This window comes from Hypanus sabinus, chromosome 1, assembly GCF_030144855.1.
Source record: "Hypanus sabinus isolate sHypSab1 chromosome 1, sHypSab1.hap1, whole genome shotgun sequence".
Lineage (NCBI taxonomy): Eukaryota > Metazoa > Chordata > Chondrichthyes > Myliobatiformes > Dasyatidae > Hypanus > Hypanus sabinus.
Genome location: NC_082706.1, coordinates 214,387,656 through 214,413,904, shown reverse-complemented (window position 1 = coordinate 214,413,904; position 26,249 = coordinate 214,387,656). Strand labels below are relative to the sequence as shown.

Here is a 26,249-nt window from a genome sequence, read left to right as displayed (position 1 = left end):
GACCCCATGCCTTCTGACTTTCTGAATAAGCCTACCGTGTGGAACCTTGTCAAATGCCTTACTAAAATCCATGTAGATCACATCCACTGCACTACCCTCATCTATGTGCCTGGTCCCCTCCTTAATGAACTCTATCAGGCTTGTTAGACATGATTCGCCCTTCACAAAGCCATGCTGACTGTCCCTGATCAGACCATGATTCTCTAAATATCCATACATCCTATCTCTAAGAATCTTTTCCAACTGCTTTCCCACCACAGATGTAAGGCTCACTGGTCTATAATTACCCGGACTATCTCTACTACCTTTTTTGAACAAGGGGACAGAATTTGCCTCCTTCCAATCTTCTGGTACCATTCTTGTGGACAACGAGGACATAAAGATCCTAGCCAGAGGCTCAGCAATCTCTTCCGTCATCTTGTGGAGCAGCCTGGGGAATATTCCATCAGGCCCCGGGGACTTATCCGTCCTAATGTTTTTTAACAACTCCAACACCTCCTCTCCCTTAATATCAACATACTTCAGAACATCAACCTCACTTATATTGTCCTCACAGTCATCAAGTTCCCTCTCATTGGTGAATACCAAAGAGAAGTATTCATTGAGGACCTCGCTGACTTCCATAGCCTCCAGGCACATCTTCCCACTTTTATCTCTAATCGGTCCTACCTTCACTCCTGTCATCCTTTTGTTCTTCACATAATTGAAGAATGCCTTGGGGTTTTCCTTTATCCTACTGGCCAAGGCCTTCTCATGTCCCCTTCTTGCTCTTCTCAGCCCCTTCTTAAGCTCCTTTCTTGCTACCCTGTATTCCTCAATAGACCCATCTGATCCTTGCTTCCTAAACCTCATGTATGCTGCCTTCTTCCACCTGATTAGATTTTCCACCTCACTTGTCACCCATGGTTCCTTCACCCTACCATTCTTTATCTTCCTCACCGGGACAAATTTATCCCTAACATCTTGCAAGAGATCTTTAAACGTCGACCACATGTCCATAGTACATTTCCCTGCAAAAACATCATCCCAATTCACACCTGCAAGTTCTAGCCTTATAGCCTCATAATTTTCCCTTCCCCAATTAAAGATTTTCCTGTCCTCTCTAATTCTATCCTTTTCCATGATAATGCTAAAGGTCAGGGAGCGGTGATCACTGTCCCCCAGATGCTCACCCACTGACAGGTCTGTGACCTGACCTAGTTCGTTACCTAATACTAGATCTAGTATGGCATTCCCTCTAGTCGGCCTGTCAACATACTGTGACAGGAATCCATCCTGGACACACTTAACAAACTGCCCCATCTAAACCCTTGGAACTAATCACGTGCCAATCAATATTAGGAAAGTTAAAGTCACCCATGATAACAAACCTGTTATTTTTGCACCTTTCCAAAATCTGCCTCCCAATCTGCTCCTCGGTATCTCTGCTGCTACCAGGGGTCCTGTAGAATACCACCAGTAGAGTTACTGCTCACTTCCAGTTCCTGACTTCCACCCATACTGACTCAAAAGAGGATCCTGCTACATTACCCACCCTTTCTGTAGCTGTAGTAGTATCCCTGACCATTAATGCCACCCCTCCTCCCCCTTTCCCCCCCTCTCTATCCCTTTTAAAGCACTGAAATCCAGGAATATTGAGAATCCATTCCTGCCCTGTTGCCAGCCAAGTCTCTGTAATGGCCTCTACATCATAATTCCATGTATGTATCCAAGCTCTCAGTTCATCACCTTTGTCAGACAGAGCTTGAGCAGTTTTGTAAAGAATGGGGAAAATTGCAGTGCCCAGATGTGAAAAGCTGGTTGAGACCTCTCCACACAGACTCAAGGTTGTAATTACTATGCCAAATGTGTATCTACTAAATACTGACTTGAAAGGGGTGAATATGTATGCCATCAAATGTTTTGTGTTTTATATTTGTATTTACTTCAGATCACTTTGTAGAGATCTGTTTTTCCTTTGACATGAAAGTCTTTTTCTGTTAATCCTGTCAAAAAAAGCCAAATTAAAGCCACTGTATTTCAATCTTATAAAACAACAAATTATGAAAAGTTTGAAGGTTGGTGAATATTTTCTATAGACATTTATGTGTCCTGTGCCATCCATATTGCTTCCAGAAATTCCAGCCATTGCTACTCTGCTGTTATCCCTGCCAGTTTTCTTAGCCTGTCAATTCTGTTAAAAGGCTCTAAAAGTAATCCAGGAAATTATAGGCTGGTAAGTTTGACATCGGTAGTAGGTAAATTATTAGAAGGAGTACTAAGAGATAGGATCTACAAGTATTTAGATAGATAGGGACTAATTAGAGGGAGTCAACACGGCTTTGTGTGTGGTATGTCATGTTTAACAAATCTGTGAGAGTTTTTCGAGGAGGTTACAAGGAAAGTGGATGAAGGGAAGGCAGTGGATGTTGTCTACATGGACTTAAGTAAGACCTTTGACAAGGTCCCACATGGGAGGTTAGTTAGGAAGATTCAGTGGCTAGGTATACATGGAGAGGTAGTAAATTGGATTAGACGTTGGCTCAGTGGGAGAAGTCAGAGAGTGATAGCTTCTCCTAGTGGAGGCCTGTGACTGGTGGTATGCCACAGGGATCAGTGCTGGGTCCATTGTTTTTTTCATCTATATCAATGATCTGGATGATAATGTGGTAAATTGGATCAGCAAATTTGCTGATGATACAAAGATTGGAGGTGTACTGGACAGTGAGGAAGGTTTTCAAAGCTTGCAGAGGGATCTGGACCAGCTGTAAAAATGGGCTGAAAATGGCAGATGGAGTTTAATACAGACAAGTGTGAGGTATTGCACTTTGGAGGGAATTACCAAGGTGGAACATAAACAGTAAATGGTAGGGCACTGAGGAGTGCAGTAGAACAGAGGGATCTAGGAATACAGATACAAAATTCCCTAAAAGTGGCGTCACAGGTAGATAGGGTAAGTAAAGAGAGATTTGGTACATTGGCCTTTGTACATCACAGTATTGAGTATGAGTTGGAATGTTATGGTGAGGTTCTATAAGGCATTGGTGAGGCTGAATTTGGAGTATTGTGTGCAGTTTTGGTCACCTAATTACAGAAAGGGTATTAATAAGGCTGAAAGAGTGCAGAGAAGGTTTACAAGGATGTTGCTGGGACTTGAGATACTGAGTTACAGAGAAAGGTTGAATACGTTAGGACTTTATTCCTTGGAGTGTAGAAGAACAAGTGGAGATTTGATAGGGGTATATAAAATTATGATGGGTATAGATAGAGTGAATGCAAGCAGGCTTTGTCCACTGAAATTAGGAGAGAAAAAAACAAGAGGACATGGGTTAAGGGTGAAGGGGGCAAAAGTTTAAAGGGAACATTGCGGGGGGCTTCTTCACACAGAGAGTGGTGGGAGTGTGGAATGAGCTGCCAGATGAAGTGGTAAATGCAGGCTCACTTTTAACATTTAAGAAAAACTTGGACAGGTATGTGGATGAGAGGTGTATGGAGGGATATGGGCTGGGTGCGGGTCAGTAGGACTAGACAGAAAAATGGTTTGGCACAGCCAAAAAGGGCCAAGAGGCCTGTTCCTGTGCTTTAATGTTCTATGGTTCTATGTAGAAGTAGGGAGTGATCTTTTTTTTTAACAACATATTCATTGATTTGTGAGGATAAAATCAGGCCTAAGAGGTAACACACGCAAAATGCTGATGGAACGCAGCAGGCCAGGCAGCATCTATAGGGAGAAGCGCTGTTGATGTTTTGGGCTGAGACCCTTCATCAGGGCTAACTGAAAAGAAAGATAGTAAGAGATTTGAAAGTAGGAGGGGAAGGGGAAAATGCAAAATGATAGGAGAAGACTGGAGGGGGTGGAGTGAAGCTGAGAACCAGAAAGGTGATTGGCAAAAGGGACTCAGAGCTACAGAAGGAAAAGGATCATGGGACAGGAGGCCGAGGGAGAAAGAAAGGGGGGGGGGAGCACCAGAGGGAGATGGAGAACAGGCAGAGTGATGGGCAGAGAGAGAAAGAAAAAAAAGGAGGGGGATAAAAACTAAATATATCAGGGATGGGGTTGGAAGGGGAGGAAGGGCATTAACGGAAATTAGAGAAGTCAATGTTCATGCCATCAGGTTGGAGGCTACCCAGCCGGTATATAAGGTGTTGTTTCTCCAACCTGAGTGTGGCTTCATTTTGACAGTAGAGGAGGCCATGGATAGATATATCAGAATGGGAATGGGATGTGGAATTAAAATGTGTGGCCACTGGGAGATCCTGCTTTCTCTGGCGAGGTGTTATGTAGTTGAACCATTTTTCCCAGTATGAATCAAATTGTTCCAACTTATGATTAACAGATGCTGTTATCTTCTCCATTTGTAAATATTCATTGTAATTTCCATCCGTGCACTTAAGATTGGGCTCTCCTGTGATAACCATTTCCTAGTAAGAGTCTTTTTACCAGCCACCAGCAGTATATTCATTAAATATTTATCTCTTTTCAACCATTCTTGAGGTATACACTCAAAATATATGGTCTTACTTTCTAAGGGTATTTCACATTTAAAGACATCTTGTAGGGCATTATGTATCCCACTCCAATAGTCTTTGATAATGGGGCATTCCCAGAAAATACGATAATGGTTTGCATTTTGATTTCCACAATTTCTCTACCAAACGGGGAGGTTACTTTCATAATGGGATTTCTGAGAGGGTGTAATAAAATATCTTATCAAGTTTTTTCATCCAAACTCCCTCCATTTCTGTAAACTGGTACACTTCCATTGAGACCTCCATCTTATTATCCATTCTTCCTCAGATATTATCCCTCCTTCCTTCTCCCATTTTGTTTTAATGTATGAAGTCAAATGTGTTTTAAGATTTGACAAACCCTTATACAAGCTTGAAATGATTCTACTACAGTTATCTGAATTATATGCTTTTCTAAAGAGCTCTATCAAACACGTTCTTGCCTTGGTACATTTTTAACCATCCTATTAACATATTGTCACATCTGTAAATACCGTTAAAAGTCTTGTTTTTCTAATAAGTGTTTCTCCATCAGCATTTCAAAACTGAACAGTGTTCCTTCTTTCATTATATTGCAAAGAACTGTTATTCCTTTAGCTGTCCAGTCCTTAAATCTAACATCCAGTTTATTTGGCATAAAATCCAAGTCATATACACACCATTTAAGAATTGCAATATCTTCAACTAGTTTATATTCTTTTATAATAGTTTTCTATATTTTAAGAGTCAATTTCACCCATGGGTTATCAATAGTATTTATGTACCTTTGTAGGTTGTTGTCAGCCAAAATTGCCTATATCAGGATGGGAAGTATCCCCTTCTCAATGTTTTTCCATTGAGCGTCATATGATGGGTTGCACCAACATATCACAGCTCTCAACTGTGCTGCAAAATAATAATCTCTAAGAGAAGGTAGGCCTCATCCCCCCTTTTCCTTGGCTAATTGCAAAGTTTTGAGAAGAACTCTAGGCCTTTTACCATGCCAAATATATCTTGATAACATTTTGTTCCATTGATTGAATTGATTTTGATTAATCTCTATTGGTAGGGTCTGAAGGAGATATAATAGTCTGGGCAGTATATTCATTTTAATAGACAATAGACAGTAGGTGCAGGAGTAGGCCATTCAGCCCTTCTAGCCAGCAGCACCATTCACTGTGATCATGGCTTAATAGATAGATAGATACTTTATTCATCCCCAAGGGGAAATTCAACATTTTTCCAGTGTCCCATACACTTATTGTAGCAAAACTAATTACATACAGTATTTAACTCAGTATAAATATGATATGCATCTAAAATCACCCTCCCAAAAAGCATTAATAAATAGCTTTTAAGAAAGTTCTTAAATAGTTTACTAAAATGCATTGAGTGGTAACTTAAGCTCAGTCCTAACCCCGGCACTTTAACATGTCTTGCCCCTGGTGGTTGAATTGTAGAGCCGAATGGCGTTGGGGAGTAATGATCTCTTCATCCTGTCTGAGGAGCATTGCATTGACAGCAACCTGCCGCTGAAGCTGCTTCTCTGTCTCTGGATGGTGCTGTGCAGAGGATGTTCAGGGTTTTCCAATTTAAGCCTACTTATTGCAGCTTTTAGTTCAACTTCAGTTATGTCAGCAGTTATCATTCTATTTTGTTCTTTGCTCAAATGGGTAACTCTAGAGAATTCAGGAAGGTGTTAATTTGGGTTATGCTTCCCCTGGAACTTTGGAATATAGAGTTTTGTAAATGCTTCAAAAGTTTCTTGAATATCACTTAGCTTATTTTTTATCATTTTTGTTCTTGGATCCCTAATTCTATGAATTGTATTTTCTGCTATTTTTTTTCAGTTTCCACGCCAGTATTTTCATAGACTTAGATGCCCTTTCATAATGTCGATATTTCAGAAACATTAATTTTTTCCGATATCTTACATAGCCAACTATTAATTTCATTCCTAATTTTTAAAATTTCCTTTAATGTATCCTGTGCCAAATTCAATTTGTGTTTTTTATAGTTCCTTCAGCCTATTTTGTAATTCCTCTAATGTTTTATTCCTTTTTTTCTTATATAAAGATATCACTATAATTTTCCCTCTTAAAACAGCTTTCAGAGTATCCCATAGAATGGGAGGTGAAACCTCTCCATTATTATTGAATTCTAAGTAAAGATCAATTTCTTTTTTAATTTGTTCCTTAAAGTAGGGATCATTGAGTAGAGTTGAATTTAGTTTCCAAATAGTATTCTTTGATTGTAGGTTAAAATGAACAGATAAATATATAGGTGCAAGGTCACTTTTATCTGTTGTCCCAATACCACAGATGTTTATTTTGTCTTTATCTTTTCCAAATGTTATGAAATAGTCTATTCTTATATATATAGAATGGGGGGGGGGGGGGAGCAGAATAATCAGTGTAATCCTGTTGGGGAAAAGGTCCCTCCATATATCAATTAGACCAACCTCCTCAAAAAGTGTATTAACTTTCTTATGTAAAGATATTGTTTCATAGATTTTTCTATTGGAATAGTCTAATTTCGGTTGTAATTGTAAATTTAAATCTCCCCCGCATATCAGGAGACCTTCTGTTTCATTTACCATAATATTAGTAATTTTCTAAAAGAAACTAATATCACTTCCTGGGGGTGCATATATATTCAATAGAGTAACTGAATTTCTGTCTATATTCCCCCTTACCAGAATCTGCCCCTTACTATATTACTATATATATTACTATATTCCCCCTTACCCTTATCTGCCCTCCTTATCTCCAATTTTGAATACTTTTTCAAAATTTAGCTTGTTTGAGATAAGAATACCAACTCTTCTCCTATGTTCTGAATTATATGAGGAGAAAAACAAATTAGTAAAGCCCATTTTCTTTAGTCTTCCATGCTTATTATCACTTAAGTGAGTTTCCTGTAAATATACCACATGTGCTTGTTCTTTTGGATAGAATTTTACTGCATTTGATTGGATTTAACAGCCCATTGACATTAAAAGAAATGAATTTTACTTTGTCCTTAGCCATGTGTATTTATCTGTCAATATATTATTGAAATTAGCTGAAATTAGCAGTATCTACTCCCTGAACAAATAAGAACCAAGAAACATGAATAATAATTTTAAAAAAGGCAACAAAGATGCGATTCCAAGGCTGAGGTCTCTAGTAGATGACCCTGGGTTGAGCTAGAGGAAACGTCTAGCTGTGGGGGATAACCCCTCCTACCTGTGAGGGCCCCCATTGCAGTACCCATAAAAGTAAGTGAACAAATCTATGTCCGTTACACAGGAAAGATTTCCCTGTGTATTCCTCCCAGGTATATATTCTCATTTAGGTGGGGAAAACGGAGTGAATGTATGAATAAAAAAGAATAATTGAGTAATATAAAATCCACATTATAATAAGTGTTTCTTGAGATGGGTATAGCACCATCTATTTTTGCTTCAGTTTAGCTTATCAACATTTTTAAAGTTAGCCAAACATTATGGCTCTTCTGGAAGGGGTGAAGGCTGTCTTCAAAAAATTCACAGTCTCTTCCTGATATACTTCTCTCACCCTCCTCCTGTCCCCTGCTTTCTCGATTCTCTCACTATTTCCCAAGCAGAATGGGATAACTGCTCAGCCAGGCTTTCCCTCGGTTTGATCACGCTAATGGGCAACCCTCTGGCCTTCATGTCTGTAGTCGCCTCTTCCACTGTCTGATACAGTTGGATCCCATCTTCATAAAGCACTCACAGTTTAGCAGGGTATGGAGTTTGGAATCTAATCTTTCCTTGCTTTAATATTTGCTTTACTTCAGAGTATTCTTTACATTTCTGCAGGACCACCGGGGGGTAATCTTGATTGAAATATATTAGTTTCCCATCCAAAAACACCCTCTTCTTTCCCCAGGCCCTTCATATCTCTGCTTTAGTATTGTATTGATGGAATCTTATTACTATTGAGTGTGGCTTATCTTCTCTGTCTCCAGTAGATCTCAGGGCAAGCGCATGATGCGCCCTCTCAATTTCAAGCTCCATAGTCGAAGGAATCTCTAGCGCATCCTGCAGAAACTTTCGTACAAACTCCATCATAGACAAACCCTCCGCTCCTTCGGGAACATTGTATATTCTGATATTTTTCCGCCATGATCTTCCCACCTGGTCAAGCAGTTTACTTTCCTGTTGATTTAATATTTTTATCGTCTTACTTAGTATCCGTTCCATGTTTTTCACACAATCTTCCACCTTCTCAATTCGTGTCTCTGCCACCGCTATTTTTTGATTGACGTTGGCGAGCTCTGACTTGTTATCATTTAGTTGCTGTTTTATATCTTTTTGGAATCCCCGTACCTCTTCCAGAATTTTGATCATATTTGCCACTTTGCCTGAACAAGGCCCATCGTCAGCCTCGCTACCATGCGTTTGGGTAGGAGAGCTGCTCACTGCACCCCTCTCGTCCACAGGCTCCACAGTGATGCTTTTTTAAATTTCCATTCTTTTTCCCCATTCTTGCCCCCCTTATCAATTCAGATATTTTCGAAAGGTCTTATATTTGATGGATTAATGGGGCAAAATATGTGTTTTTCCGGAGGAGCTATTGACTTAAGCTGCCGTTCTGGACTATGACGTCACTGGAACTCCTCCTGTCTCCACATCTTAGCACCTTTTATTCCCACTTGCTGCCTCCTGCCTGTCAGCCATCATGCTATCCCTGCCAATATCTTTCCTGCAATGTCATAGGATTTTATCTTGTTAAGTTGCCTCGTGTAGCCCTGAGACCTACTGGAGACAGAGAAGATAAGCCACACTCAAAACTGCACACAGTACTCCATGTTGTCTCACGAGTACCTTAGAGAGCTTCAACATCACATCCCTGCTCTTCTATTTTATACATCAAGAAATGAATGCCAAAATTGCCGACTCAACCTAGAGGTTAACCTCTAGGGTATCCTGCACAAAGTCTCCCAAGTCCATTTGCATCTCTGCATTTTGAATTTGCTTCCCATCTAAATAACAGTCTGCTCATTTATTTCTTCCGCCAAAGTGCATGACCTTACACTTCCCAACATTTTATTTCATTTGTCACTTCTTTGGCCATTCCCCTAAACTAACTAAGTCTCTCTGCAGGCTCTCTCATTTTCTCAACACTACCGGCTCCTCCACCTATCTTCTATTATTGGCAAATTTAGCCACCCCATCGTCTAAATCATTGACGTATATTGTAAAAAGTAGCTGTCCCAACACCAACCCCTGTGGAACTCCACTGGTAATCAGCAACCAGCCAGAATAGGATTGCTTTATTCCCACTCTCTGTTTTCTGCCGATCAGCCAGTGCTCCACCAATGCTGTTAACTTCCCTGTAATTCCACAGGCTCTTACCTTGCTAAGCAGCCTCATGTGCGGCACTTTGTTAAAGGCCTTCTTGAAAACCCATATACACCACATCTACTATATCTCCTTTGTCTACCCTCCTTGTAATTTCCTCAAAAAATTGCAGTAGGGTAATGTAGTCCATCTGCCTCAGGTGGACTTACCACCTTAAGAACTTTTTGCCTAGCACTTTTTTTTCTTTGTAGCCTTCTTCCTTTGTAGGACATGTCTGTCCTGCACCTTGTGGACTATTCCCAGAAATTTCAGGCATCTCTGCTCTGCCGTCATCCCTGCCAGTATTCTCAAATCTATCTGGGCAAGCTCGTCTCTCATGCCTCTAGTTCCCTTTATTCATTCCATTGGGATAGATTCATGTGAGTTATACTTCTCCCTTTCAAATTGCAGTATCAATTCAATCATATTATGATCACTGTCTCCTAAGTGTTCCTTAATGCTAAACTCCCTAATAAGATCTGGGTTATTACAGAAAACACAATCTTAGATAGCCTTTCACCGAGTAGGCTCAAGCACAAGCTGCTCTAAAAAGCCATCTCTTAGGCATTCAACAAATTCCCTGTCTTGTGACTCAGCGCAACCTGATCTTCCAAATCTCCTTGCATATTGAAGTCCTCCATTATAATTGTGTCATTACCCTCATTACATGCCTTTTCCAGCTCCCTTTGCAATCTTAACTTATTTATGATGTGCATAATGCATTTTTTTACCCTTGCAATTTATTTTTTAAAAGCTTCCCATTTCTCTAACTTCCTACTAATTGTTTCTCTTGTAGGCATTCTGAAAATTCTTCCTCTTGTCAAGTCAACTTTTATTGTCATTTCAACCATAACTGCTAGTACAGTGCATAGTAAAAATGAGACAACGTTTTTCAGGACCATGGTTTACATGACACAGTACAAAAAGCTAGACTGAACTACGTAATAAAAAAAACAACACAGAGAAAGCTATACTAGACTACAGACCCACACTGGACTGTATGAAGTGCACAAAAAATAGTGGAGGCATTACAATAAATAATAAACAGGACAGTAGGGCAAGGTGTCAGTCCAGGCTTCGGGTATTGAGGAATCCGATAGCTTGGGGGAAGAAACTGTTATATAGTCTGGTTGTGAGAGCCCAAATGCTTCGGAGTCTTTTCCCAGAAAGCAGGAGGGAGAAGAGATTGTATGAGGGGTGCATGGGGTCCTTCATAATGCTGTTTCCTTTGCGGATGCAGCGTGTAGTGTAAATGTCCGTGATGGCGGGAAGAGAGACCCCGATGATCTTCTCAGCTGACCTCACTATCCACTGCAGCGATCCGAGATGGTGCAATTTCCGAACCAGGCAGTGATGCAGCTGCTCAGGATGCTCTCAATACAACCCTGTAGAATGTGATGAGGATGGGGAGTGGGAGATGGACTTTCCTCAGCCTTTGCAAAAAGTAGAGACGTTGCTGGGCTTTCTTTGCTATGGAGCTGGTGTTGAGGGACCAGGTGAGATTCTCCGTTAGGTGAACACCAAGAAATTTGGAGCTCTTTACGATCTCTGCCGAGGAGCCATTGATGTTCAACGGGGAGTGGTTGCTCTGTGCCCTCCTGAAGTCAACAACCATCTTTTTTGTTTTGTTCACATTAAGAGACAGGTTGTTGGCTCTGCACCTGTCCGTTAGCCGCTGCACCTCCTCTCTGTAAGCTGACTCGTCGTTCTTGCTGATGAGACTCACCACGGTTGTGTCATCAGCGAACTTGATGATATAGTTCAAGCTGTGTGTTGCAGCACAGTCGTGGGTCAACAGAGTGAACAGCAGTGGACTGAGCACACAACCCTGGGGATCCCCCGTGCTCAGTGTGATGGTGTTGGAGATGCTGCTCCCGATCCGGACTGACTGAGGTCTCCCAGTCAGGAAGTCTAGGATCCAGTTGCAGACGGAGGTGTTCAGGCCCAATAGGCTCAGCTTTCCAATCAGTTTCTGAGGGATGATTGTGTTGAATGCTGAACTAAAGTCTATGAACAGCATCTGAACGTATGTGTCTTTTTTGTCCAGGTAGTTTAGGGCCAGGTGGAGGGTGGTGGCAATGGTGTCATCTCATGATGAGCCTCTCGAAACACTTCATGATGATGGATGTAAGTGCAACGGGACGGTAGTCATTGAGGCAGGACACTGAAGACTTCTTCGGCACGGGGACAATGGTGGCGGCCTTGAAGCACGTTGAAATGGTGGCGCTGCTCAGGAAGATGTTGAAGATGTCAGTGAGAACATCTGCTAGCTAGTCTGCACATCCTCTGAGCACTCTACCAGGTATGTTGTCTGCTCCAGCAGCCTTCCGTGAGTTGACCCTGCACAGGGTTCTTCTCACGTCGGCCACGGAGAGACACAGCACCTGGTCATTCGCAGGAGGGGTGGATTTCCTCGCCGCCATGTCATTTTCCACCTCAAACCGGGTGTATAAGTTATTCAGCTTATTTGGGAGGGAGGCATCACCTGCACAGTCAGGTGATGTTGTTCTGTAATTGGTGATGTCCTGGATGCCCTTCCACATGCGCCGTGTGTCGCCGCTGTCCTGGAAGTAACTGTGGATTAGCTGGGCACGTGCACGCTTTGCCCCTCTGATGGCTCGGGACAATTTGGCCCTTGCTGTTGTTAAAGCTACCTGCTCTGAAGGCGGAGTTGTGGGACCTCAGCAGCGCACACACCTCTGCGGTCATCCATGGCTTCTGGTTGGCACGTATAGTGATGGTCTTGGACAGAGTAACATCATCAATGCACTTGCTGATGTAGCCGGTCATTGATGCTGTGTACTCCTCTTGTAATCCAGCACCAACCTGATTTTCCCAACCTACTTGCATATTGAAATCCCCTCATGACTATTGTAACATTGTCCTTTTGACATGCATTTTCTGTCTCACATTGTATTTGTAACCACATCCTTGCTACTGTTTTGGAATCTGTACGCAAGTCCCATCATGGTTTTTTTTACCCTTGCAGTTCCTTAGCTCTATCCACAATGATTCACCCCAATTCTTCTAAACTCTCGCAAGTACAGGCCCAGAGCCACTGAATGTGTGTCATACATTAACTCTGACATTCCCAGGATCATTCTTGTGAATCTCTTCCGGACCCTCTCCAATGCCAGCACATCTTTTCTTGGATAAGGGACCCAAAGCTGCTCTCAATACTCCCAAGTGTTGTCTGACAAAAGCCTTATAGAGCTCAGCAATACATCCTTGCTTTTGTTTTCTAATCCAATCAAAATGAATGCTAATATTGTGTTCTCCTTTCTTTCTACTGACTCAACCTTCTACTGACTCAACCTGCAAGTTAACCTTGAAAGAATTCTGCTCGAGGACTCCCAATGTGCTGTCTTTACGACAGTTATTTAGTTTATAATATTTTCGCTTAGTAATTCATTCAATAGTATTTTCTAGTTAGAATTAGGAGTGTTTAAAGTATATTCATTGCATGTAAAATATATCGGCATGTGATGACGTCACATCCGGTTTCGCCGCGTCTTGTGGGAAAACACCAGTTTGAAATTAGCGCGAGGGTGGGGGCTTTCCACGAGGCTCACCTGAGCACAAGCAGTTTTGCAGGCATGAGAAATCACAGTGAGAGCAACGCTGTAAGTTAATAGATAATCGATATATTGAACTAAGATGTTAACGCTGATCCTGTTAGAAGTAACGACGGTAGATAATGTTTATGCTTTCGTTAGTTAAAGAGTCGCGGATAGTTTGCATGGAAGTGTATTTAAAGTAGTCAATGGAGCAGGTAAACTCTCCCTGTATACTGCACCTTAGTGTAATGTAGTTATAGTCACCTTTGCAAGTATTTACACTTGAAATGTGATATTAAGGAAGGAACAAATACTGTATCAATCTTGTATTGTTTTATCAACAGTTTTCACCATATGTTAATGTGAAGAGTGAACAGTAAATGGTTAATCTTACTGCGATCTGGTTTGCATTGGCTGTGGTTTATCCGGACGTTAAATTCGGCGTTTCGTTACACCCGAAGGAGAACGTTACACCCAAGTTACCTCTGATCTCTGATTTCTGCATTGTCTCATGTATTACCAGAAATATTATCAGGAAATTAAATTGTGTTTAATTTAGAAATCTTCAATTTTGCTTTTGCAAAATCTGCAACAGACTCTGAAATGAATGTGACATTGGATTTTAAATGAGTTCATACTTGAGAAATATTAAACAAAGCTTTTAATAAATTAATAAAGTATGAATTTTTTATTATGTTGCAGCCAAATTAGTGTTCCTCAGGATATTAAGATGAAAGTATCTGCATCTGATTTAGAGAGCATAAATGAATTGCAGGAGATGATTTTTTAAAAATTTGCATTTTTTTTCTCTTGCAGCCATCCATTCCAGGGGCAGTACAATGTATCGGATGTCAAATTAAGATTGTCACAGTGAGTAGTTTCAAAGTATAGATTTCTGTGCTTGCAAGTGCTGAATTTATTTAGACTTTCAAGGAAAAAAATATTTATTTGGCAGTTCTGAAGTTATTTTTGTCATCATTTTTTCATCTTCTCACATAAACGTGTTGATCATGCAGGTGTGTGACCTCATCCAGTAGAGCAGGAAAAGTTTAAAAAGAAGACCGGAGTGAGAGGGTAGCAGAGTGATAGGGCTTTGGCTCAACGGGCTTAGGTGGTAATAGGACGAGGTGAGGTAGGTTTACCTGTGTTAGTTGCGGAAAGGAAGTATGTGTGTGAGGCTGGTGTTCTGTGCTTAGTGTTCAGATGTGGGAAGTCCTGGATTCTCCTGGCCTCCTGGACAGTCATATCTGCACCCGAAGTGTCGACCGCGTTAGGGAACTGGTGTTGCAGCTCAATGACCTTCGTCTGGTCAGGGAGAGCGAGGAGGTGATAGAAAGGAGTTATAGGCACGTGGTCACACTGGGGCCACGGGAGACAGACAAGTGGGTAATAGTCAGGAGAGGGAAGAGGAAAAGTAAGGTACTAGAGAGTACTGCGGGGGGGGTGGTAGGGTCAGCCTACCTGGGTGAAGCAACAGTGGCTGTACCTTTGGCACAGAGTCCGGCCCTGTGGTTCAGAAGGGTAAGGGAAGGAAGAGAAAGGCAGTGGTGATAGGGGACTCTATAGTTAAGGGATCAGACAGGCGATTCTGTGGATGAAGGAAAGAAACTTGGATGGTAGCTTGCCTCCCAGGTGCCAGGGTCCGGGATGTTTCAGATTGCATTCACGATATCCTGCATATCGTGGGAGGGAGGGAGAACAGCCAGAGATCATGATACATATTGATACCAATGACATAGGTAGGAAAAGAGAAGAGGTCCTGAGAAAAGACTACAGGGAGTTAGGAAGGAAGTCGAGAAGCAGGACCGCAAAGGTAGTAATCTCAGGATTACTGCCTCTGCCACGTGACAGTGAGTATAGGAATAGAATGAGGTATATGCGTGGCTGAGGGATGGAGCGGGGGCAGGGATTCAGATTTCTGGATCATTGGGACCTATTTTGGGGCAGCTGTGACCTGTACAAAAAGGACAGGTTTCACTTGAATCCCGGGGGACCAATATCCTGGCGGGAAGGTTTGCTAAGGCTACTGGGTAGAGTTTAAACTAGAATTGTTGGGGGGTGATGGAGGTGATGGAGAAGGGACGCACTCAGATGGATGGTTTGAAATGTGTATTTCAATGCAAGGAGTATTGCGAACAAAGCAGATGAGCTTAGAGCTTGGATCAGTACTTGGAGCTATGATGTAGTGGCCATTACAGAGACTTGGATAGCTCAAGGGTTGGAATGGTTACTTCAATTGCCAGGTTTTAGATGTTTCAGAAAGGACAGGGAAGGAGGCAAAAGAGGTGGGGAACACTGTTGATCAGAGGTCAATGGCTGCAGAAAAGGTGGACATCATGGAGGGATTGTCTACCAAGTCTCTGTGGGTGGAGGTTAGGAACAGGAAGGGGTCAATTTCACTACTGGGTATTTTTTATTGGTCACCTAATAGTAACAGGAATATTGAGCAAATAGAGAAACAGATCCTGGAAAGGTGTAAAGGTGTAAGTTGTCGTGGTGGGAGATTTTAATTTCCCAGATATCGATTGGCATCTCCCTAGAGCAAGGGTTTAGATGGGGTTGAGTTTGTTAGGTGTGTGCAGGAAGGTTTCTTGACACAATATGTAGATAAGCTTACAAGAGGAGAGGCTGTAATTGATTTGGTATTGGTAAATGAACCTGGTTAGGTGTCAGATCTCTCAGTGGGAGAGCATTTTGGAGATAGTTCTATCTCCTTTACAATAGCATTGGAGAGAGATAGGAACAGACAAGTTAGAAAAGCGTTTAATTGGAGTAAGGGGAATAATTAGGCTATCAGGCAGGAACTTGGAAGCTTAAATTGGGAACAGATGTTCTCAGGGAAAGGTATGGAAGAAATGTGGCAAATGTTTAGGGGTTATTTGTATGGAGTTCTGCATAGGTACGTACCAAAAGTTATGGTAGGGTACAGGAACCGTAGTGTACAAAGGCTGCAGTAAATCTAATCAAGAAGAAAAGAAAAGCTTACAAAAAGGTTCAGAGAGCTAGGTAATATTAGAGATCTAGAAGATTATAAGACTAACAGGAAGGAGTTTAAGAAGAAAATTAGGAGAGCCAGAAGGGGCCATGAGAAGGCCTTGTGGGGGCAAGATTAAGGAAAACCCCAAGGCATTCTATGAGTATGTGAAGAGCAAGAGGATAAGATGTGAAAGAATAGGACCTAGCGAGTGGGACAGTGGGAAAGTGTGTATGGAACTAGAGAAAATAGCAGATGTACTTAATGAATACTTTACTTCAGTATTCAGTACGGAAAAGGATCTTGGTGATGACTTGCAGTGGACTGAAAAGCTTGAACATGTACATATTAAGAGGATGTGCTGGAGCTTTTAGAAAGCATCAAGTTGGTACATCTCATCCGGGATCAGATGAGATGTACCCCAGTCTACTGTGGGAGGCGAGGGAGGATGATGAAGATCCTGAGAGGTAGGATTTACATACATTTGTAGAGATATAATATGACTAGGAGTAGTGAGCATGGCTTTGTCAAAAGTAGGTCATGCCCTATGAGCCTGATTGAATTTTTTGAGGATGTGACTAAACACATTGATGAAGGAAGAGCAGTAGATGTAGTGTATATGGATTTCAGCAAGGCATTTGATAAGGTACCCCATACAAGGCTTATTGAGAAAGTAAGGAGGCATGGGATCCAAGGGGACATTGCAGTGTGGATCCAGAACTGGCTTGCCCACAGAAGGCAAAGAGTGGTTGTAGACGGGTCATATTCTGCATGGAGGTCGGTCACCAGTGGAGGTGCCTCAGGGATCTGTTCTGGGACCCTTACTCTTCGTGATTTTTATAAATTACCTGGATGAGGAAGTGGAGGGATGGGTTAGTAAGTTTGCTGATGACACTCAGGTTGGAGGTGTTCTGGATAGTGTGGAGGGCTGCCGGAGGTTACAGCAGGGCATTGATAGGATGCAAAACTGGGCTGAGAAGTGGCAGATGGAGTTCAACCCAGATAAGTGTGAAGTGGTTTATTTCGGTAGGTCAAATATGATGGCAGAATAAGTGTTAATGGTAAAACTCTTGGCAGTGTGGAAGATCAGAGGGATCTTGGGGTCTGAGTCCATAGGATGCTCAAAGCAGCTGCGCAGGTTGACTATGTGGTTAGGAAGCCGTATGGTGTATTGGCCTTCATCAATTACGGAATTGAATTTAGGAGCGGTGAGGGAATGTTGCAGGTATATAGGACCCTGGTCAGACCCCACTTGGAGTACTGTGCTCAGTTCTGGTCACTTAACTACAGGAAGGATGTGGAAGCTATAGAAAGGGTGCAGAGAAGATTTACAAGGATGTTGCCTGGATTGGGGAGCATGCCTGAGAATAGGTTGAGTGAACTTGGCCTTTTTTCTTTGGAGTGAAGGAGGATGAGAGGTGACCTGATAGAGGTGTATAAGATGATGAGATGCATTGATCGCGTGGATAGTCAGAGGCTTTTTCCCAGAGCTGAAATGATTGCCACAAGAGGACACAGGTTTAAGGTGCCTGGGAGTAGGTACAGAGGAGATGTTAGGGGTAAATTTTGTACTCAGAGTGGTGAGTGCGTGGAATGGGCTGCTGACAATGGTGCTGGAGGCGGATATGATAGGGTCCTTTAAGAAACTTTTAGATAGATACATGGAGCTTAGTAAAATAGAGGACTTACAGGTAAGCCTAATTTCTAAGATAGAGACATGTTCGGCAAAACTTTGTGGGCTGAAGGGCCTGTATTGTGCTGCAGGTTTTCTATGTTTCTATGGCAGTTCGCCTACCAGCCCCGACTAGGAGTTGAGGGTGCTGTCGTCTACCTGCTGTACCGTGTCTACGCCCACCTGGACAAGCTGGTGAGCACTGTGAGGGTTGTGTTTTTTTACTTCTTCAGTGCGTCCAACACCATCCGCCCTGCTCTGCTGGGTGAGAAGCTGACAGTGATGCAGGTGGATGCTTCCCTGGTGTCATGGATTATTGATTACCTGACTGGCAGACCACAATATGTGCACTTGCAACACTGTGTGTCAAACAGAGTGGTCAGCAGCACTGGGGCTCCACAGGGGACTGTCCTGTCTGCCTTTCTCTTCACCATCTACACTTCGGACTTCAACTACTGCACAGAGTCTTGCCATCTTCAGAAGTTTTCTGATGACTCTGCCATAGTTGGCTGCATCAGTGAGGGAGATGAGGCTGAGTACAGGGCTACGGTGGGAAACTTTGTCACATGGTGTGAGCAGAATCATCTGCAGCTTAATGTGAAAAAGACTAAGGAGCTGGTGGTGGACCTGAGGAGGGCTAAGTGACCCCTGTTTCCATCCAAGGGGTCAGTGTGGACATAGTGGAGGATTACAAATACCTGGGGATATGAATTGACAATAAACTGAACTGGTCAAAGAACACTGAGGCTGTCTACAAGAAGGGTCAGAGCCGTATCTACTTTCTGAGGAGACTGAGGTCCTTTAACATCTGCCGGACGATGCTGAGGATGTTCTACGACTCTGTGGTGACCAGTGCTATCATGTTTGCTGTTGTGTGCTGGAGCAGCAGGCTGAGGGTAACAGACACCAACAGAATCAACAAACTCATTCATAAGGCCAGTGATGCTGTGGGGGTGGAACTGGACACTCAGACTGTGGTGTCTAAAAAGAGGATGCTGTCCAAGTTGCATGTCATCTTGGACAATGTCTTCCATCCACTCCATAATGTACTGGTTAGGCACAGGAGTACATTCAGCCAGAGACTCATTCCACCGAGATGCAACACTGAGCGTCATAGGAAGTCATTCCTCCCTGTGGCCATCAAACTTTACAACTCCTCCCTCGGAGTGTCAGACACCCTGAGTCAATAGGCTGGTAGTGGACTTATTTCCACTTGGCATTAATTAATTATTTATGGTTTTATATTGCTATATTCCTACACTATTCTTGGTTGGTGCAACTGTAATCAATAAAGTATGTCTGTTTGTCTGTCAGAGGGGAAGAAGCTGTTCCTGAATCACTGAGTGTGTGCCTTCAGGCTTCTGTACTTCCTTCCTGATGGTAACAGTGAGAAAAGGGCATGCCCTGGGTGCTAGAGGTCCTTAATAATGGACGCTGCTTTTCTGAGACGCCTCTCCTTGAAGATGTCGTGGGTACTTAGTAGGCTTGTACCCAAGATGGAACCGACTAAATCTACAACCCTCTGCAGTTTCTTTCAGTCCTGTTCAGTAGCCCCCCCATCATACCAAACAGTGATACAGCCAGTCAGAATGATCTCCACAGTACATCTATAGAAGTTTTTGGATGTATTTGTTGACATACTAAATCTTCTTCAGACTCCAAATGAAGAATAGCTGCTGTGTTGCCTTCTTTATAACTGCATTGTTATGTTGGAACCAGGTTAGATCCTCAAAGATCTTAACCCAGGAACTTGAAACGACTCACACTGTCCATTTCTGATTCCTCTGACTGGTATGTGTTCCTTTGTCTTATCCTCTTGCTCTTCACATACCTATAGAATGGCTTGGGGTTTTCCTTAATCCTGCTCGCCAAGGCCTTCTCATGGCCCCTTCTGGCTCTCCTACTTTCATTCGTAAGCTCCTTCCTGCTAGCTTTGTAATCTTCTAGATCTCTGTCATTATCTAGTTTTTTGAACCTTTCAGAAGTTTTTCTTTTCTTCTTGATTAGATTTTCAACACCCTTTGTACACCATGGTTTAGAACCATAGAACACAGAACCGTAGAACGTTACAGCACAGAAACAGACCTTTTGGCCCTTCTTGGCTGTGCCGAACCATTTTTCTGCCTAGTCACACTGACCTGCACCTGGCCCAAAGTCCTCCATACATTTCTCATCCATTTACTTGTCCAAGTTTTTCTTAAATGTTTAAAGTGAGCTCGTATTTACCACTTCATCTGGCAGCTCATTCCACACTCCCACCACTCTGTGTGAAGAAGCCCCCTCTAATGTTCCCTTTAAACTTTTCCCCCTTCACCCTTAACCCATGTCCTCTGTTTTTTTCTCCCCTAGCCTCAGTGGAAAAAGCCTGCTTGCATTCACTCTTATCTATACCTATCATAATTTTATATACCTCTATCAAGTCTCCCCTCATTCTTCTACGCTCTAGGGAATAAGGTCCTAACCTGGTCAACCTTTCTCAGTAACTCAGTTTCTCAAGTCCCGGCAACATCCTTGTAAACCTTCCATGCACTCTTTCAACCTTATTAATATCCTTCCTGTAATTCGGTGACCAAAACTGCATACAATAAGGTTCCTGTACCTTACCATCCTTCACCTGTCTCATTGGAGCGTACTTATGCAGAACTCCAAGCAAATACCCCCTGAACGTTTATGAGATTTCTGCCATACATTTACCTGAGAATATCTGTTCCAAATTAATGCTTCCAAGTTCCTGCCTGATAGCTTCATATTTCCCCTTACTCCAATTAAACGCTTTCATAACTTGTCTGTTCCTATCCCTCTCCAGTGGTATTGTAAAGGAAATAGAATTGTGATAACTATCTCTGAAGTGCTCTCTCACTGAGACACCTGACACCTGACCAGGTTCCTTTCCTAATAACCAGATCAAGAACAGCCTCTCCTCTTGTAGACTTATCTACATATTGTGTCCAGAAACCTTCCTAAACACACCTAACAAACTCCACCCCATCTAAATGCTTGCTCTTGGGAGATGCCAATCGATATTTGGGAAATTAAAATCTCCCACCATGACAACCCAGTTATTATTCCTGGTTATTCATAACCCTGTTGTTATTATTTGGAAAAAGAGGGAGATTTATAATAAATATAGACAGCATGGAATAAATGAGGTGCTCGAGGAATATAAAGAATGTAAGAAAAATCTTAAGAAAGAAATTAGAAAAGCTAAAAGAAGATATGAGGTTGCTTCGGCAAGTAAGGTGAAAATAAATCCGAAGGGTTTCTACAGTTATATTAATAGCAAAAGGATAGTGAGGGATAAACTTGGTCCCTTAGAGAAGCAGAGAGGACAGCTATGTGTGGAGCCTAAAGAGATGGGGGAGATTTTCAACAATTTCTTTTCTTCGGTATTCACTAAGGAGAAGGATATTGAATTGTGTAAGGCAAGGGAAACAAGTACAGCCAGACAGACATACTTTATTGATCTGGAGGGGAAATTGGGTTTCCTTACAGCCACACCAACCAAGAATAGTGAAGAAATATAGCAATATAAAACGATAAATAATTAAATAATAATAGGTTAATCATGCCAAGTGGAAATAAGTCCAGGACCAGCCTATTGGCTCAGGGTGTCTGATACTCTGAGGGAGGAGTTGTAAAGTTTGATGGCCACAGGTAGGAAGTAGGGAAGTTATGGAAACTATGACAACTGAAGGGGAGGAAGTACTGGCACTTTTAAGGAATATAAAAGTGGACAAATCTCTGGGTCCTGGCAGGATATTCCCTAAGACCTTGAGGGAAGTTGGTGTAGAAATAGCGGAGGCTCTGATAGAAATATTTCAAATGTCATTAGAAATGGGGATGGTGCCGGAGGATTGGCATAATGCTCATGTGGTTCCATTGTTTAAAAAGGGTTCTAAGAGTAAACCTAGCAATTATAGGCCTGTCAATTTGACGTCAGTGGTGGGTAAATTAATGGAAAGTATTCTTAGAGATGGTATATATAATTATCTGGATAGACAGGGTCTGATTAGATATAGTCAGCACGGATTTGTGCGTGGAAGGTCATGTTTGACAAATCTTACTGAAATTTTTGAAGAGGTTACGAGGAAAGTTGATGAGGATAAAGCAGTGGATGTTGTCTATATGGACTTCAGTAAGGCCTTTGACAAGAATCCATACGGAAGGTTAGTTAGGAAGGTTCAATCGTTAGGTATTAATATTGAAGTAGTAAAACGGATTCAACAGTGGCTGGATGGGAGATGCCAGAGAGTAGTGCTGTATAACTGTTTGTCAGGTTGGAGGCCGGTGACTAGTGGTGTGCCTCAGGGATCTGTACTGGGTCCAATGTTGTTTGTCATAAACATTAATGATCTGGATGATGGGGTGGTAAATTGGATTAGTAAGTATGCAGATGATTCTAAGGTAGGTGGCATTGTGGATAATGAAGTAGGTTTTCAAAGCTTGCAGAGAGATTTAGGCCAGTTAGAAGAGTCGGCTGATCGATGGCAGATGGAGTTTAAGGCTGATAAGTATCAGGTGCTACATTTTGGTAGGACTAATCCAAATAGGACATACATGGTAAATGGTAGGGCATTGAAGAATGCAGTAGAACAGAGTGATCTAGGAATAATGGTGCATAGTTCCCTGAAGGTGGAATCTCATGAGGATAGAGTGGTGAAGAAAGCTTTTGGTATGCTGGCCTTTGTAAATCAGAGCATTGAGTATAGGAGTTGGGATGTAATGTTAAAATTATACAAGGCATTGTTAAGGCCAAATTTGGAGTATTGTGTACAGTTCTGGTCACTGAATTATAGGAAAGATGTCAACAAAATAGAGAGAGTACAGAGAAGATTTACTAGAACGTTACCTGGGTTTCAGCACCTAAGTTACAGAGAAAGGTTGAACAAGTTAGGTCTTTATCCTTCGGAGCGTAGAAGGTTGAGGGGGGTCTTGATAGAGGTATTTAAAATTATGAGGGTGATAGAGTTGACGTGGATAGGCATTTTCCATTGACAGTAGGGAAGATTCAAACAAGAGGACATGAATTGAGAGTTAGGGGGCAAAAGTTTAAGGATAAAACAAGGGGGAATTTCTTTACTCAGAGAGTGGTAGCTGTGTGGACCGAGCTTCCAGTAGATAATGGTTCGGTATTGTCAGTTAAAGTAAAATTGGATAGATATATGGACAGGAAAGGAATGGAGGGTTATGGGCTGAGTGCAGATTGGTGGGACTAAGTGAGAGTGAGCGTTCGGCATGGACTAGAAGGACCGAGATGGCCTGTTTCCATGCTGTAATTGTTATATGGTTGTTAGAAGGGTGGTTTGGCAACTTTGCAGACGACACAAAGGCTGGTGGTGTTGTGGATAGTGTTGAGGATTGTCGAAGATTGCAGAGAGACATTGATAGGATGTAGAAGTCTGCTGAGAAGTGGCAGATGGAAATCAACCGGGAGAAGTGTGAGGTGGTACACTTTGGAAGGACAAACACCAAGGCAGAGTACAAAATAAATGGCAGGATTCTTGGGAGTGTGGAGGAGCAGAGGGATCTGGGGGTATGTGTCCACAGATTCCTGAAAGTTGCCTCACGGGTAGATAGATTAGTTAAGAAAGCTTATGGAATGTAAGCTTTCATAAGTCGAGGGATAGAGTTTAAGAATCGCGGGGTAATGATACAGCTCTATAAAACTCTGGTTAGGCCACACTTCGACTACTGTGTCCAGTTCTGGTTGCCTTACTTTTGGAAGGATGTGGAAGCATTGGAAAGGGTACAGAGAAGATTTACCAGGATGCTGCCTGGTTTAGAGAGTATGCATTATGATCAGAGATTAAGGGAGCTGGGGCTTTACTGTCTGGAGAGAAGGGGGATGAGAGGAGACATGATAGAGGTATACAAGATATTAAGAGGAATAGATAGAGTGGACAGGCAGTGCCTCTTCCCCAGGGCATCACTGCTCAATACAAGAGGACATGGCTTTAAAGTAAGGGGAGGAAAGTTCAAGGGGGATATTAGAGGAAGGTTTTTCCCTCAGAGAGCGGTTGGTGTGTGGAATGCCCTGCCTGAGTCAGTGGTGGAGACAGGTACACTCGTGAAATTTAAGAGACTACTAGACAGGTATATGGAGGAATTTAAGGTGGAGGGTTATATGTGGGGGCAGGGTTTAAGGGTCGGCACAACATTGTGGGCCAAATGGCCTGTACTATTCTGTATTGTTTTTTGCTCTTCTTTGTGCATTCCAACTGTTAAAAGGCCTGAACAGATTAAATATGGCTTAGGGATTTCCCGTGGGAGGGGAGTCTACAACTAGAGGGCACGACTTCAGGATTGAAGGACGTCCATTTAGAACAGAGATTTGGGGAAATTACTTTAATCAGAGAGTGGTAAATCTGTGGAATTTGTTGCCACGAGCTTCTGAGGAGGCCAAGTCATTGGGTGCATTTAAGGCAGAGATTACCCAGGGCATCAAAGGGTATGGGGAGAAGGCAGTGGCGTTAGGATGACTGGAAGAATTGGATCAGCCATGATTGAATGGTGGAGCAGACTCTGTGAGCCGAATGACCTACTTCTGCTTCTATATCTTATGGCCTTAAACCTACCAAATGTTGAAAGGATTCGATGGATTGAATGTGGAGAGGATGTTTCCTCTTGTGGGAGTATCCAGACCTAGAGGGCACAGCCTCAAAGTTAAAGGGTGACTCTTTAGAACAGATGTGAGGAGGAATTGTTTATATCCAGAGAGTAGTAAATCTGTGGATGGCTCTGCCGCAGACTGCAGTGAAGGCCAAGTCCGTGGGTGTATTTAAGGGGGAATTGATAGTTTCGTGATAGGTCAGGGCATCAAAGGATTTGGCAAAAAGGCAGGTGTATGGGGTTGAGTGAGATCTGGAGTCAGCCATGATGGAATGGGCTGAATGGCCTAATTCCACTCATATCTTTTATAGTCTTATACCTAGCTGAGCAGATACAAAGAAGGGAAGTGGAAAACCTTGAGCTCTTCTTTCTCTGACTTGAGGTTTGTCTTTGTGGAAGCCTTGAAGAACTAAAGCCTGAAGATCACCACTCTGACTCTGTCTGCTGTGACGACAACCCTTGCACTTACCCCTGCCTGCCTTTAATTTGCTCTTGCTAATCAATCCCAAATGCCAATTGGTCACTGGTCAAAGCTCTTTTTTACTGTAGCAACCCACTACTGGCTTTTCTACTCTGATCTGGATGTGGTTTTGGGGTACTTGGAGGTACATGACAAAATAGGCTGTAATCAGTATGGATTCCTCAAGAGAAAATCTTGCCTGACGAATCTATTGGAATTCCTTGAAGAAGTAACAAGCAGGATAGACAAAAGAGAATTGGTGGATGTTGTGGATCTGGATTTTCAGAAGGCCTTTGACTAAGTGTCATACAAGGCTGCTTAACAAGTTAAGAGCCCATGGTATTACAGGAAAGTTACTAGCATGGATAAAACAGTGGCTGATTGGCAGGAGGGAAAGAGTGGAAATAATGGAAGCCTTTTCTGGTTGGCTGCTGCTGACTAGTGTTGTTCCTTGGGTCTGTGTTGGGACCAATTCTTTTTACGCCAATATGCCAATGATGGGAGTTGATGGTTTTCTGGCCAAATTGGCAGATGAAATGAAAACAGCTGGAGGGACAGATAGTTTTAAGGAAGTAGAGAGGCTTTTAGAAGGATTTAAAATGGATTAAGAGAAAGGGCAAAGTGGCAGATGGAATACAGTGATGAGGAGAAATGTATGGTCATGCACTTCGGTAGAAGACATAAAAAGGTAGATTATTTTCTCAGTGGAGAGAAAATTAAAAAATCTGAAGAGGGGAGGGACTTGGGAGGCCTTGTGAAGGATTCTGTAAAGATTAGTTTGCGAGTCTATTCAGTGGTGAGGAAGGCATATGCAATGTTAGCATTTGTTTCAAGAGGGCTGGTATATAAAAGCAGGTTTGTCACGTTGAGACTTTATAAAGCACTTGTGAGGCCTCACTTGGAGTATTGTGAGAAGTTTGGGGCCCCTTATCTATGAAAGGATGTTCTAATATTGGAGAAGGTTCAAAGGAGTTTCTCGAAAATAATTGAAATGCTTGTATTGTGAAGATTTTTTGACAGCTCTTGGCCTGTACTCACTGGTATTCAGAAGAATGAGGTTGACCTCAATGAAACGTAACAAATGTTGAAAGGTCTTGTTAGAGTAGATGTGGAGAGGATGTTTCCGATGTGGGGGAGTCTAGGACCAGAGTACACAGCCACAG

At 42.4% G+C, this 26,249-nt stretch overlaps 1 protein-coding gene across 3 annotated transcripts in view; it reads left to right on the top strand.

The window, feature by feature from the left end:
* Window positions 1-26,249, top strand: part of avl9 (AVL9 homolog (S. cerevisiase)) — a 274,023-nt gene that overhangs the window by 230,209 nt on the left and 17,565 nt on the right. For all 3 annotated transcript variants that reach the window (XM_059985379.1, XM_059985385.1, XM_059985374.1), the window contains one exon: window positions 14,188-14,241. In XM_059985379.1, the coding sequence (XP_059841362.1) occupies window positions 14,188-14,241 (54 nt within the window). The remainder of the gene's footprint in view (window positions 1-14,187; window positions 14,242-26,249) is intronic.